This window comes from Sphaeroforma arctica, assembly GCF_001186125.1.
Source record: "Sphaeroforma arctica JP610 unplaced genomic scaffold supercont1.400, whole genome shotgun sequence".
In the NCBI taxonomy this organism is placed as follows: Eukaryota; class Ichthyosporea; order Ichthyophonida; genus Sphaeroforma; species Sphaeroforma arctica.
In genome coordinates, this window is record NW_014040158.1 from 22,330 (window position 1) to 34,706 (window position 12,377).

A 12,377-nucleotide genomic window follows, 5' to 3' on the forward strand; every position below is an offset into this window, starting at 1 on the left:
CGTGTCATCACATGCCAAATCCATTACGTTAAATAGTAGTTCAGCATTTACGGTGAAAAGAAAACGTACAGAATTCTTGTTTTTAGACGTTAAAGCATATCTGAAGAAAAAGGATCTAGCGGTTAGCCTATTTATAAAGTAAATCGGGCTAATTATATCATATAATCATCATATATTGCACCTTAGAACCTCAATATTGCACTCTCAACAAACATAAAAGGGACCAAACCAATAGCACCATTAACGCAAACACAAAAGTGCTGACCTTTATACCTTAAAACATGAAACGTTATGAGGTTGTTCTCAGACTCTCTCGAACTTGCGTGTGAAGAACGAAGAATATTTAAATACGTGCATATGTACAACAACTCGGTTAAACTGAAGTAATAGAGCATAAATATAAATACATGATCTTTCTCAGAAGGCTGTGACATATTAACATTACAACCAACTGAATCTATACACAACACTGCTGCAGAGATAGTGAACACATTCAAACAGCACGCCCGACTGAGCCTATGCTTATCTCACCACTGCGAGTCGAGTTTACAGACCAATATTGACGCAAACAGCACTCTTGTGTCAGCCTACGTAGATGTCTACGGTTGTACAAGTAGTAGTCAATCAGTATACAACATAGTTGTACGATGTTTTCTGGTGACCGAGTGCGCAGGCGTATGCCGAGTGAGGACGCCCTCAATCTGGAAGAAAGTTCGTCATTCATTGTCGGTGAGTGTTGTTAGTGTATAGCACATGTAAGCGTGCAGTATCACGGACACATGCGTGTATCGATCTTGTGTGTCGTCTGATATGTATAGGAGTAGCAAGTGTATCGTTAGCTTTGGTAATCCTATACACCATTCCAATTTGAGATCTCGCTCTTATGTTTAATGTATGAGTTGTGCACCTGAGTTCACAAACCATCGTGTGGTATAGCTGAGTATAATATATATATATACGATATCAAGATCTGAATAGAAGGTTATATGTCGGCGAGACAGTCTGTAATTAGGCAACAACTCATTTTTTCCTAAGAGCTCGACACCTCGATTTGAAACTACACATCAACAGAGACTGGAAAGTTCTATTTCGAACAATATACAAATCTCAATACATTAGAGCGTACGTGCGACGAGACACTAGTTTGGTCCCAGATGCCATGATACCTCTACTCTACTATTGACATGCATGAATGCATATATATATATATATTAAATATATTATATATATATATATATGTGTGTGTGTGTGTGTGTTACATATATATATATATATATATATAGTATATGTGTGTATATATTTATATATATGTATGTATGAATATTAATATTGCAGGGAGTGTCTATTGTGTATTGCGGGTGGGTTCAAGTCATATTTTAGCACTACCTATATTCCAGTACTATTGTGCATCGTACGTATGGCGCTTGGCGCTGATGACATATTACTTATTATACACACTAGCTATATTCCAGAGCAAATCCGCATCCTCCCCTCACATCCGTGTGCACTTGCTCTGGGCCTGTCATTTGTACCAGCCACCATATACTAAATAATAGTCCATCAAAACCTTTTCCCTGGTACTTTCTACTGCAATGCAATCAACCCATTGTATAACTATGTTCAGCTCATCTGATATTATATACCATTGTTAAACCGTGCAGAAGACGATGACGACAAGTACGCACCCAAACCCCACGGCACAGGATTGCCGCCTCTGGACCATGGCCGGATTAGGGCTAGCAGCGAAATGCCACAGAACCTATACGGTGAGCATACCTACCCCCAACAACACCACATGTATACCAATACAGGCATGGGAAATAGTATGGATATGGGGACCTTGGGTAATATGAGTTCCCGAGAAAGTATGTCGCACAATAGCAGTATGTACAACAGTAATCCAGGACCGTATGCGCCAGCACCCGGAACTCCATTCGATATGGCCTACTCTCACCTGACCGATGCAAAAGATGCCATTCCCGACTACAGGTGAGTGGGTGGTCGAATGCATCGAAAACAAACACCGGTATATAGTATATATATATATATGTGTATATATATATATATATATATATATACTATATATATTTAATTAATTATATATAGTAGTGTATATATTATTATTATATATATATATATATATATATATATATATATATATTATCTGTACGTACTTAGTGTTTTTATGTATCCTTTTTTATGTGTTTATGTAAGGGCATAAAGTGAATGCAATCGTGCACAAGTATTTGGTAGATATATCAGCGATTTCTGCCTGATACACTCGTAATAAATCATTCGTGTCGCGATTTAGTAGGATCCACGAGCACACATACCTATCAAGGTAATATATTGCTTGTTCTGCTCGAAACCACCGGTACACATGATGGAAGAAATTGACGCCGTGGGTTGTATGCTACTATTTAGACGGCTCTGGTTACAATGTTCGAAGGCCCAGGCGTGTGGTAGATGCGATCTATTAGCTTGAATGCGTGTGTTGACTAAGTTTTCTCGTCTAAAACTTACAAGTCAATCTGTGACTAATCCATTATCGGAGAGTCTGCATTGCGACCCTTAGTGCGCAGGCTGTGCCGTAGCTCACACGTGCCTCTATTGCATATGGGCTACACATGATCACATGCATATGACTGCTAATTTTTCTAGGGTTTTTAAAAACCCTAAACCCTAACCCCAAAACTCTCGTCCTATCCCTAAAACCTATAAACCTGCCATCAGCTATCATATTAAATGGTTCACTGTTGCCGTTGTCTCGATAGCCTACACTCGGTTTGTGCTTGACCAGTTCTCTTGTCGGTTCCAAGCTCTATTGGCTGATGGATACGTTGTTTCCATGGCAACCCCCTAGGTTCTCGCTCACTCTACATGTTGAACGTCATTCCTCGCATCACGTACTACACTATCTGTAAACCCTAAAACTAAACCACAAACCATTCACGCAACCATTCTAAAAACGGAAATCATACACCCTAGACCCTTTAGAAAAAGCTGTGTCACCAGGCTATCCAACAGACTAAGACTCATTGATACATGGCGAGAATATCATTATGTCTCAATTCATGCCCACACTCACTCCGCAGGGCAAAGACACACAAGTTGGCACTGGTATTCATGAGTCTGATGGCTTTGCTGACACGGCTGTTCCGGTTAGGCGCACCCCCCAATGTGGTGTGGGACGAAGTACACTTCGGGAAGTTTGCATCCTACTACCTACGCAGGTCCTTCTTCTTCGATGTGCATCCACCCTTAGGTATGAACCTTCCCCCCTTTATCACTATATTTATATGTTGAGGGCGGGTAAATATATATATATCTATATATATATATACATTATATTATATTATATATATATATGTATAATTATATAATATATATATATCCTCCAAGCAATATACGGATCCATGATCCACTTGTCTTCTTTCACTGTTCTGGTGTGATCGTTTCATCGTGTCAGATCCCAATGTCACAAAATGAGGTATCACACAATAATGCAGATGAACCTGAAGGGTGACGAGTGAAGTACCCCTATTATCGTGATGTGTATGATATTCACGCAAATGCACACCAACTGACCCCCTCAAAATGGGTATCCTCTGAGCTCTCTGTCTTAATACACGTTTGTCTCACCATATCTGGACACTATAAGTGCGTGCGCTACACCATCTAGAAACTGCATGTGGGCAGCTTTGTTTTGTCTTTCAAAGCTACCAGTCCTCTGCACAGCCGCAGTCTTCCATACCATAAACCCTAAGCCCACACTGTTCCTTCTTCGTCTCCGCGACCATTCGTTGTTGTTTCGGTGCTACTATACCCAGCTCACGCGTGCCTCTCACCGCAAACCGTATCAGAGCCAAATTCTGACACATAAGCAGGTTTTCGACAGTGATACTAGTTTATTGTGTGATGCTTCCGCATCAAGGTTGTCCCATGTCAACCATTTATCATGTCAATAGATGGGCTTATCATTTCTAAGAAATCTGACAGGTTGCAGATTGATAGTCAGCATATATTGAACTTGACTGATACGACTCAGCTGGAAGCTCATATGTATCTCTGATAAGACGTTCGACACCAATCGATCTTAAGTTTTCTTCACCACGCTCTCGCTCACATACACACCACTGTTAATTCTTCCCTGTTGTAGGCAAGATGCTATATGCTCTGGTTGGGTATATGGCAGGCTATGATGGCTCATACGACTTCGCTAAGATCAGTACTCCGTACAAAGGCATCGAACCACCGGTGCCGTACTTTGCGCTGCGACTGGCACCAGCGCTGTGTGGTGAGTATGCTATGAAAGTTTCGTAGCATGATATATATATATAGATATAGATAGATATATTTATATCTACATCTACATCTACATCTATAACTATATATTATATATTATATATACTATATATATATATATATATATATATATTATATTGAACCAGCTATTGCGCTGCAAGTGTGGCTGTTCGTTGTGGTATTTGTAACTTCGGATGTTCTCGTTGTGTATATCCACATCACCTCATAGATATGATACCACAGTTTTAAGATCGGCAAATACACACTGGATTTTGTGGTATGTTTTATCGTCCGGGGTACTTAGTGGGTGTCTGCATCATTGCTAGTGCCACGACTCTGTATATGCCTGTTGGAGGTTCCTAGAAGTATCTGTTCATGTTGTCCAACCCCCCCCCCCCCCCACCCACACCCCGCCTCTCTCTCTCTTAAGAGTAGCCTGAGGATCACATATGCACATGTGTACGTACGTTGGCTCGTCTGTGCATTTTCTCACTCGTAGTATTGGCGTATATAAATGAAGAAGATGCCACTCAATAGCGTAGACATAGGTGAGTGTGCAAGTTACTGCAAAGCGTGCTCACACTACCTGCCTTCTGCACTACGGCATTACTACAATGTCTACCTCATTCTCATATGTCACTCAAATCACAGTCAGTAAGTGCCAGTTATGTCAAATGATATGTATATTTTCTGTTCCATTTCGTAATTTGTTTCATTTTTTCGGCACATTTTGTGGCCTTACCTCATGTTGTATGGTGCCCATGTCCTATTCTATTACACGCTGCTTTCTGTATTGTATCGTATGACATCACGTGCTATGATTATCGCACTCGTATTCTTTTGTCTTATTATTTTGTCGTATTCTTTTATCGTATTTTTCTGTCGTATACCTTTGTCGTATTGTCCGATTTGTCGTATTGATCCACAACCTGTACTGTATCGCAGGCACACTCCAGGTGCCCATCACCTATCTGACTGTGATAGAGTTGGGAGGGTCCAATGTGGCGGCGGTGGTTGCCAGTGCTCTGCTGCTGTTTGACAATGGCCACATTACACAGTCTCGCTTTATTCTGCTGGATGGTTGGCTCATTACCTTTATTCTAATGGCCTTCTACTTCTACTGCTGCTTTCGCACACAGAACAGGTGAGTGTTATGTTCAGTTTGAAATAGATGTTTGATATGTCTGCTGTAGATGTCGTGTTTATGTGTTTATTTTTTATGTATGTTTGTAGTGAATATCTGATATAAATGTGGTGATACATGGTAGTTGTCCATGGATATACGCACGTGACGACCATGACAACATCAAGGCGTCTGTGCAGCACATGTTGCGGTGCAGCTATGCTGTAAGAGTGGTGTAAAGTAAGCGTTCAACTGTTTGATTCTAAGGCTTGGGTGAGACCTTGTGTATGTATACGTGTTTGTGCATATAAAACGTGAGTGTGAGTGCTCATGGGCTTTCGCGGTCTGAAGATGTTCAGCGAATGCTCGCCACAACATAATCATTATATTAACTCACATGATACGCCTTACTATCTTGTCGGCCATCTTGGTGCATCCTTCAGGCGCATTTAACTGTACACACAGATTCTTCAGTGCTATTGTATAGATTTCGATTTCATGTGGTTTCCTGACGTCACCCATGCACTGTATTGTACGGCAGTTCTCGAGCTCCGCTGATCTATTATAAGACACTTATCGAATCTGTGTACATAACCAAAACTCTGATAGTACACTCTCCTGCGATTCTCTATGACCAGATACCTATACGCATCCATGTATGTGCACTAGTCGCATATGCAAGACAGCATACCAATCCAGGTCGTTTCTGCCGTATTAACTTACTAGTCGGTGAGTACTGGATATGCTTCATTAGATGTAGCCATTCTACGCAGTCACAGAACCCCTCAACGGCTTGCCAATATGTCGTATAAGCCAACAGCGTGAAGCTCCAATGACACTCTGTGAGTCTCTCCACTGTCTGGTCTATACCGTCGGGTAGCATGCATCGATACCATACAAGGCTTAAATGTGTGCACCTCAAGAACGCGCATCAGCGCCGTTTTTGTCCTGACTGTGTTTCGTCAGCTCTACACAGACTTTCACAACACACAGTCACGCCTCAAGTCATACAGCATAGTATGTCAAACATACTGTGACCGGCTTAGCCCTTAATCTTTACCACTCACCCACGCATGCATTCCACTATAAAACCCTGAACCATACAAAATCAGGCCCCTTTCCCTTGTCACTCTCTCTCATCTCCTGCTTATGCACGCACAGGCTGTACCCCTTCTCCGTGAAGTGGTGGGTGTATCTGTGTCTATCTTTCCCCCTGTCACTCTCTCACCTCTTTCTGCTTATACACGCACAGGCTGTACCCCTTCTCCGTGAAGTGGTGGGTGTATCTGTGTCTGTCTGGCACCTTCCTTGCCCTGGCCGCTTCTGTGAAGCTGGTGGGAGTGTTCGTCATCGCTGTCGTGGGTGTACACACGGCCTTAGGTACGTACTGACTCAGCTTCACGCTTTCGTTGTATCGCGAATATTGTGTTAAACAGCAACTCGTACGTACGCTGACGGAAACGTTTGAGTGCACACTTACCGATGGTGTCCATGCAGGCATCTGACGCATGTGAATCCGTTTTCTACGCGTTCGTACGGCCTGTACATATGGTCTGTGTAAGAGTTCCTGTTTTGGGTCGTGTAGTTTTGGCGTAGGATAATACCGTGCACCGCGTTTAGGAATAGGTTTGATATGCTAGAAGTGGTTTGTGAAGCTTCGCGTCATTCGCGGTCTGTGGATGCATGGGCCCTACTTGTGTGAAATTATGGCCATGCGGCAAAATAAACCATTCGATAGTCTTCACAGACGAAACCCGTTAACGCCTCAACGGATGTAGTGTACTAGAACGCACTCAACGCCCCCGTCCACACTCACAAATGCGTAGACTATCGTACATGCATGAGATAACACGCAGACACGCACATACGCACATGCGTGTATCTAAAAAATGCACAGCAGCACCGACCAAACACCCCAGCTAAGCTGATGGCCCGGCAGCGACTTGTTCTATCGCTCGCCGTTCACACTCCTATCCTACCCCCCATCCTCCCACCTACCTCCCCCCGCGCCATCCTCCCATCTTATCTACCCCCCTTTCTCCTCAGAGCTGTGGCGTGTGTGGAAAGACACGCGTAACGCCATCTGGCCCACCTTTGCGGCCCATCTGGGGTCGCGTGTGGCGTGTCTGATTGTGCTGCCTGTGTGCATTGTGCTGTGTGTGTTCCAGGCACATTTTGCTGTGCTCATCCACTCAGGGCCGGGCGATTCGCATATGAGCCGACAGTTTCAGTCCCAGCTCATTGGCAGTCCCCATGCCCAGCAGGTGTGTTGGGCTGCGTTGCGTTGTGTTGTGTAGTGTGGTTAACATTATGTTATTATCTAAAGGGTTATTCTGATAGGTGGATAGAGACAATACCCCATGCCAAGCAGGTGTGTTGGGCTGCGTTGCGTTGTGTTGTGTAGTGTGGTTAACACTATGTTATTATCTAAAGGGTTATTCTGATAGGTGGATAGAGACAATACCCCATGCCAACCAGATGTGTTGGGCTGCGTTGTGTTGTGTAGTGTGGTTAAAATTATGTTATTATCTAAAGGGTTATTCTGATAGGTGTATAGGTGGATAAAGACAATACCCCATGCCAACCAGGTGTGTTGTGCTACATTGTGTTGTGCTGTGCTGCGTTGCGTTGCGTTGCGTTGCGTTGTGTAGTGTAGTGTGATTAACATTATGTTATTATCTAAAGGGTTATACTGATAAGTGGATAGAGACAATATCCCATGTCAAGCAGGTGTGTTGTGCTGTGTTGGGTAGTGTGGTTACATAATGTTATTATCTAAAGGGTTATTCTGATAGGTGGATAGAGACAATACCCCATGTCAAGCAGGTGTGTTGTACTGTGTTGGGTAGCGTGGTGACATTATGTTATTATCTAAAGGGTTATTCTGATAGATTGATATGTGGATAGAGACAATACCCCATATCAAGCAGGTGTGTTGGGCTGTGTTGGGTTGGGTAGTGTGTTTACATTTAATTATCTCGAGGGTCAATTCAATAGCTTGATAGCTGGTCCGAGATTATCTCCCATGTGTTGGGGTGTGCTGTGTTGATTTGAGTGTATACTCTTGGAAGCTTTACTCGTTGCAGCAGTACTGTATCCGATTTCGGTAGTCGAAATAGAGGTGGAACGTGGTTGCAGTGAAGTTGGGCTGAGCAACGTAAACCTTGATGCACCAAACGTACTCGGAATGGAGGTGAAAGGTGGTGGTGATGAAGTTGACCTCTGCAACGTGACACGTTCCACCCCTATTCCGACTACGTTCGATTTATTAAGGCTCACGTATCTCAGTTCAACTTCACCACTACCACCTTTCACCTCCAGTCCGAGTACGTTTGGTGTATCAAGCTTTACGTTGCTTAGCCCAGCTTCACCACAACCACCTTTTACCTTCAGTCCGAATACGTTTGGTGCATCAAGCTTTACGTTGCTTAGCCCAGATTCACCACAACCACATCCCAACCTCTATTCCGACTACTGGGGTATTGCAGTATGTCAATATCTCGCGGATTAGTTTAATCAGGTTGATGCTGGGATGGGGAACATACCCCGTGCCAAACACGACCATGTTGTGTGGGCCTTTCATTTGAATGCGTGTCTTCTGTGTGTGTTTCGTGTGTGTATATAACCCATATGTTGATATCACCAATTGTATAGGCAAATGCTGTCGTAGGTGCAAGTCATGTTGCTTGCCAACACCGGCATAACCTGCGTGTATACTTTTGCCTACTTTATACCTACACACTATACTTAAACCTTACAATCAGACCATATACTCAAGATCACTACTCTACCCAAACCCTACACTCGCTACAGGTTGAGCCGATGCCCCAAGATATAGCCTTCGGGTCTATCATCACCTTCACACCACAACAGTTTAAACCCGACTGTTGGATACACTCCCACGAACATCGGTGGCCTAAGGTGTACTTTGAGGGCACCAAGAAGCGTCGTGTGGGCAGCGCCCAGCAACAGGTCACATGCTACCCACACCAGGACCACAACAATCAATGGATGGTGCTGGAGCCGGATCGCTACACTAAGTATGGGAGACCCGTGTATTTGTCGATGGGGTTGTGGGTTTATATGTATGTATGGAAGTGAGGTGAATTTTGTAGTGACCGCACCGAGAAAAGGTATGTCATATATACATATGAATATATATATATATATATATGAATATATATATATATATATATATGTATGTATCTATATATCTATATATACATATATATGTGGGTGTGTATTTATATATATATATACGTATATATGTATATATATATATGTGTGTATGTGTATATATATATTGATATTGATATTGATATTGACATTGATATTAGTAATTATTTATATTCATATACATTTCTATATTTGTATATATATATATATGTGTGTGTGTGTGTGTGTATGTGTATATATATATTGTTATTGATATTGATATTGATATTGATATTGATATTGATATTAGTAATTATTTATATTCATATACATTTGTATATTTGTATATATATATATTTATAAATATATATATATATGTGTGTGTGTGTTTGTGGGTGGGTGTGGGTGTGTGCCTGTACATATCCATGCTTGTATATACGCATATATGTATGTATGTATGTATGTCTATATATATATATATATATGGCATTTTTATGATAGTCAAAATTAGTCGAGTTGAGTCCTGTACATTTCACATTATGTTGTGTTTTCTTTGCTCAATTCCTCAGCGCTGCCGTTACAGCCTCGTCTCGTCTCCGTATTGCGGTTTGTCACTGTGTATCTGCTTTCATGGACTACTATTTAAATGGGATTTGTATGCCCGTTGTGTATCTAGCTGTGCGTGTGTATACGTGTACGCCTTCCCGTGCTATGTGTGTACAAGTGGACATACGCCTTTCTGGCCGGAAACCTAATCAAGGATCGAACGAGGTCATGATTCCAGTTGTTTTGGGAGCGCGAAATAGAACTGTGGACTTTCTACACATGTGTATACGCCATCACTGGTGATATTCTATTGTTCGCCTCTTGACATCAATCAACCCAGATGCCTGCCCAACATTTGCCCATAACTAGCGCGTAAGAAATGACAAAACCCTAAACCCTATTTCTTGTTGACTGACAGATATCACCATAATGTCATGAACCTCACCATGGACATTGACGGTGGAGAGGAGCCCCACGCAGTAACTAAGTTTGTGCGTCACGGAGACAATATCAAGGTATGCTTGCTGAGCAATATACACGTACGTGTTGTGTGTTATATGTGAATGATGATCGGAGTGATGGGTAATACTTATGTGTGCCAGATAGACCATACGCCCATATACATTTGCATGGTAGAAACGGTTTGCATAATTGCGGTCTGTATTTGAATCCGTTTATGGTCGCTTGGAGAGGACATGCTAACTTTCTGGTGCAGCATCACGTGTAAAACATACTTCCTATCATATGTACACTTTATGTTTCATTTAGCTGGTTACTTCACTTCATATTCTTTCTTTGAATCTATCATGCATGTCCTGTTATTACTTATTCTTTGTACCGAACATTGTCCCGTACCCTTGTGTCTCTGTGTAACCTCATTGCGTCCACAAGGCTGTGCGTATATGTGCGCTGCTTCGCAGCTAGACTTCCCTATCGGCTCAGATTACAGCCATATCGGAATAGGCACAATGTACAGTTCGTGACTCGCATCGCTGTGGTACTGTAGCGCTAGTTATTGCAGTGAAACCAACTCAAAGCTCAGTCGTACTACTTATACACAGATACAGTCTCATTGTAGCCTCGTTTGTACATAGTTTGCTATGATGCTGTATATGTATTTTAGTCAACTTAGGTTTCGAATCGGGTTATTCATGCAAACTACCAGTGCCATCTGTACTGCGAGTGTCGTTCATAATTTGGAAGTATGATATATTTATTGCTACCTGTAGAATATATATATGTATATATATATACATATATATATATATATATATATCACTGCTACTAGTAGAAAACTACTAATCCCTAAACCATACTTTGCTCCTCTCAGCTATACCATGTGTCCACCCAAACATTCCTGCACACACACGATGTCGCCAGTTACGGCTTTCCATCAAAGCAAGAAGTCAGCACCTGGAATGGGTCAGAAACGGTATGTGACAGTTGTGGCTGTGTGCATACTGTCATCTGGCAATACTCGAGCACACGTTTGCATGTGAATTCGTCTCACTCTCATCTGCACAAATGGTAAACAGTCCCGTGGCCCTACGTGAGAAGTGGTTGTACACTTGGGTTCCTTGTTTCTATTCTTTGCTCGGGTCTGTAGGGAGCTGTAGCGTGTGGATTGGAGGTGTGGAGACTGTTATTAGCACGCGTAGCTGGCTGTGGAGTGGTCTTGGAGGGCAGCCGAAGAGTACGCGCGTACGATCATATGTTGCACTACTCTGTCCCATCCACTAATATGTTATAAACGTTGCTTGAGGGTCGTAAAGCTCTGTGCACGGCAGTTATAGCCATTGTTCTCTCTTTGTATTGATTGTGATGTATCCTACTGGTAGTAGTAATTCGCTTTACCCAACGGTCGTAGTTGGGTATGCCATGTAGAAAACACTTCTGTTCACCCTGTGTGTGGTGTTTGGCCCTGTAGGTGGTATGACTCTACCCTACACAGTGATCGTATACGTACATTCTATGTGTTAATTACAGTTGTTTACTTTGTGTGTGGTTGTCGCTGCCTCTCCTGTAGGTGGCTCCTATGACCGACTTCACAATTCAATTCACCGAAGCCGGCGGAGAAGCGGGCAAGCGATGGCACCCATTCCGCACACGATTTAGGTGTGTACTAGTTACACTCAGTGGACACTCACTTCAATGCAAGTACATGGCTGTTATGGACATAGTGGACACGCACTTCAATGCAAGTATATGGCTGTTATGGACGTGGGCTATACACCACTCCCATCTCAGT

General features: G+C 42.6%; 1 protein-coding gene across 1 annotated transcript in view; it reads left to right on the forward strand.

Moving 5' to 3' along the window:
• Window positions 1-392: 392 nt before the first annotated feature.
• The window catches only part of SARC_05901 (hypothetical protein), a gene marked incomplete at its 3' end in the record, with an annotated part of 13,126 nt that continues 1,141 nt past the window's right edge, over window positions 393-12,377 (forward strand). Inside the window, exons 1-11 of the mRNA XM_014300223.1 lie at window positions 393-729; window positions 1,662-1,989; window positions 3,096-3,265; window positions 4,160-4,297; window positions 5,251-5,449; window positions 6,681-6,808; window positions 7,475-7,692; window positions 9,242-9,468; window positions 10,548-10,644; window positions 11,460-11,561; window positions 12,156-12,244. Of these exons, the coding sequence (XP_014155698.1) occupies window positions 648-729; window positions 1,662-1,989; window positions 3,096-3,265; window positions 4,160-4,297; window positions 5,251-5,449; window positions 6,681-6,808; window positions 7,475-7,692; window positions 9,242-9,468; window positions 10,548-10,644; window positions 11,460-11,561; window positions 12,156-12,244 (1,778 nt within the window). The 5' untranslated portion in view covers window positions 393-647. The remainder of the gene's footprint in view (window positions 730-1,661; window positions 1,990-3,095; window positions 3,266-4,159; window positions 4,298-5,250; window positions 5,450-6,680; window positions 6,809-7,474; window positions 7,693-9,241; window positions 9,469-10,547; window positions 10,645-11,459; window positions 11,562-12,155; window positions 12,245-12,377) is intronic.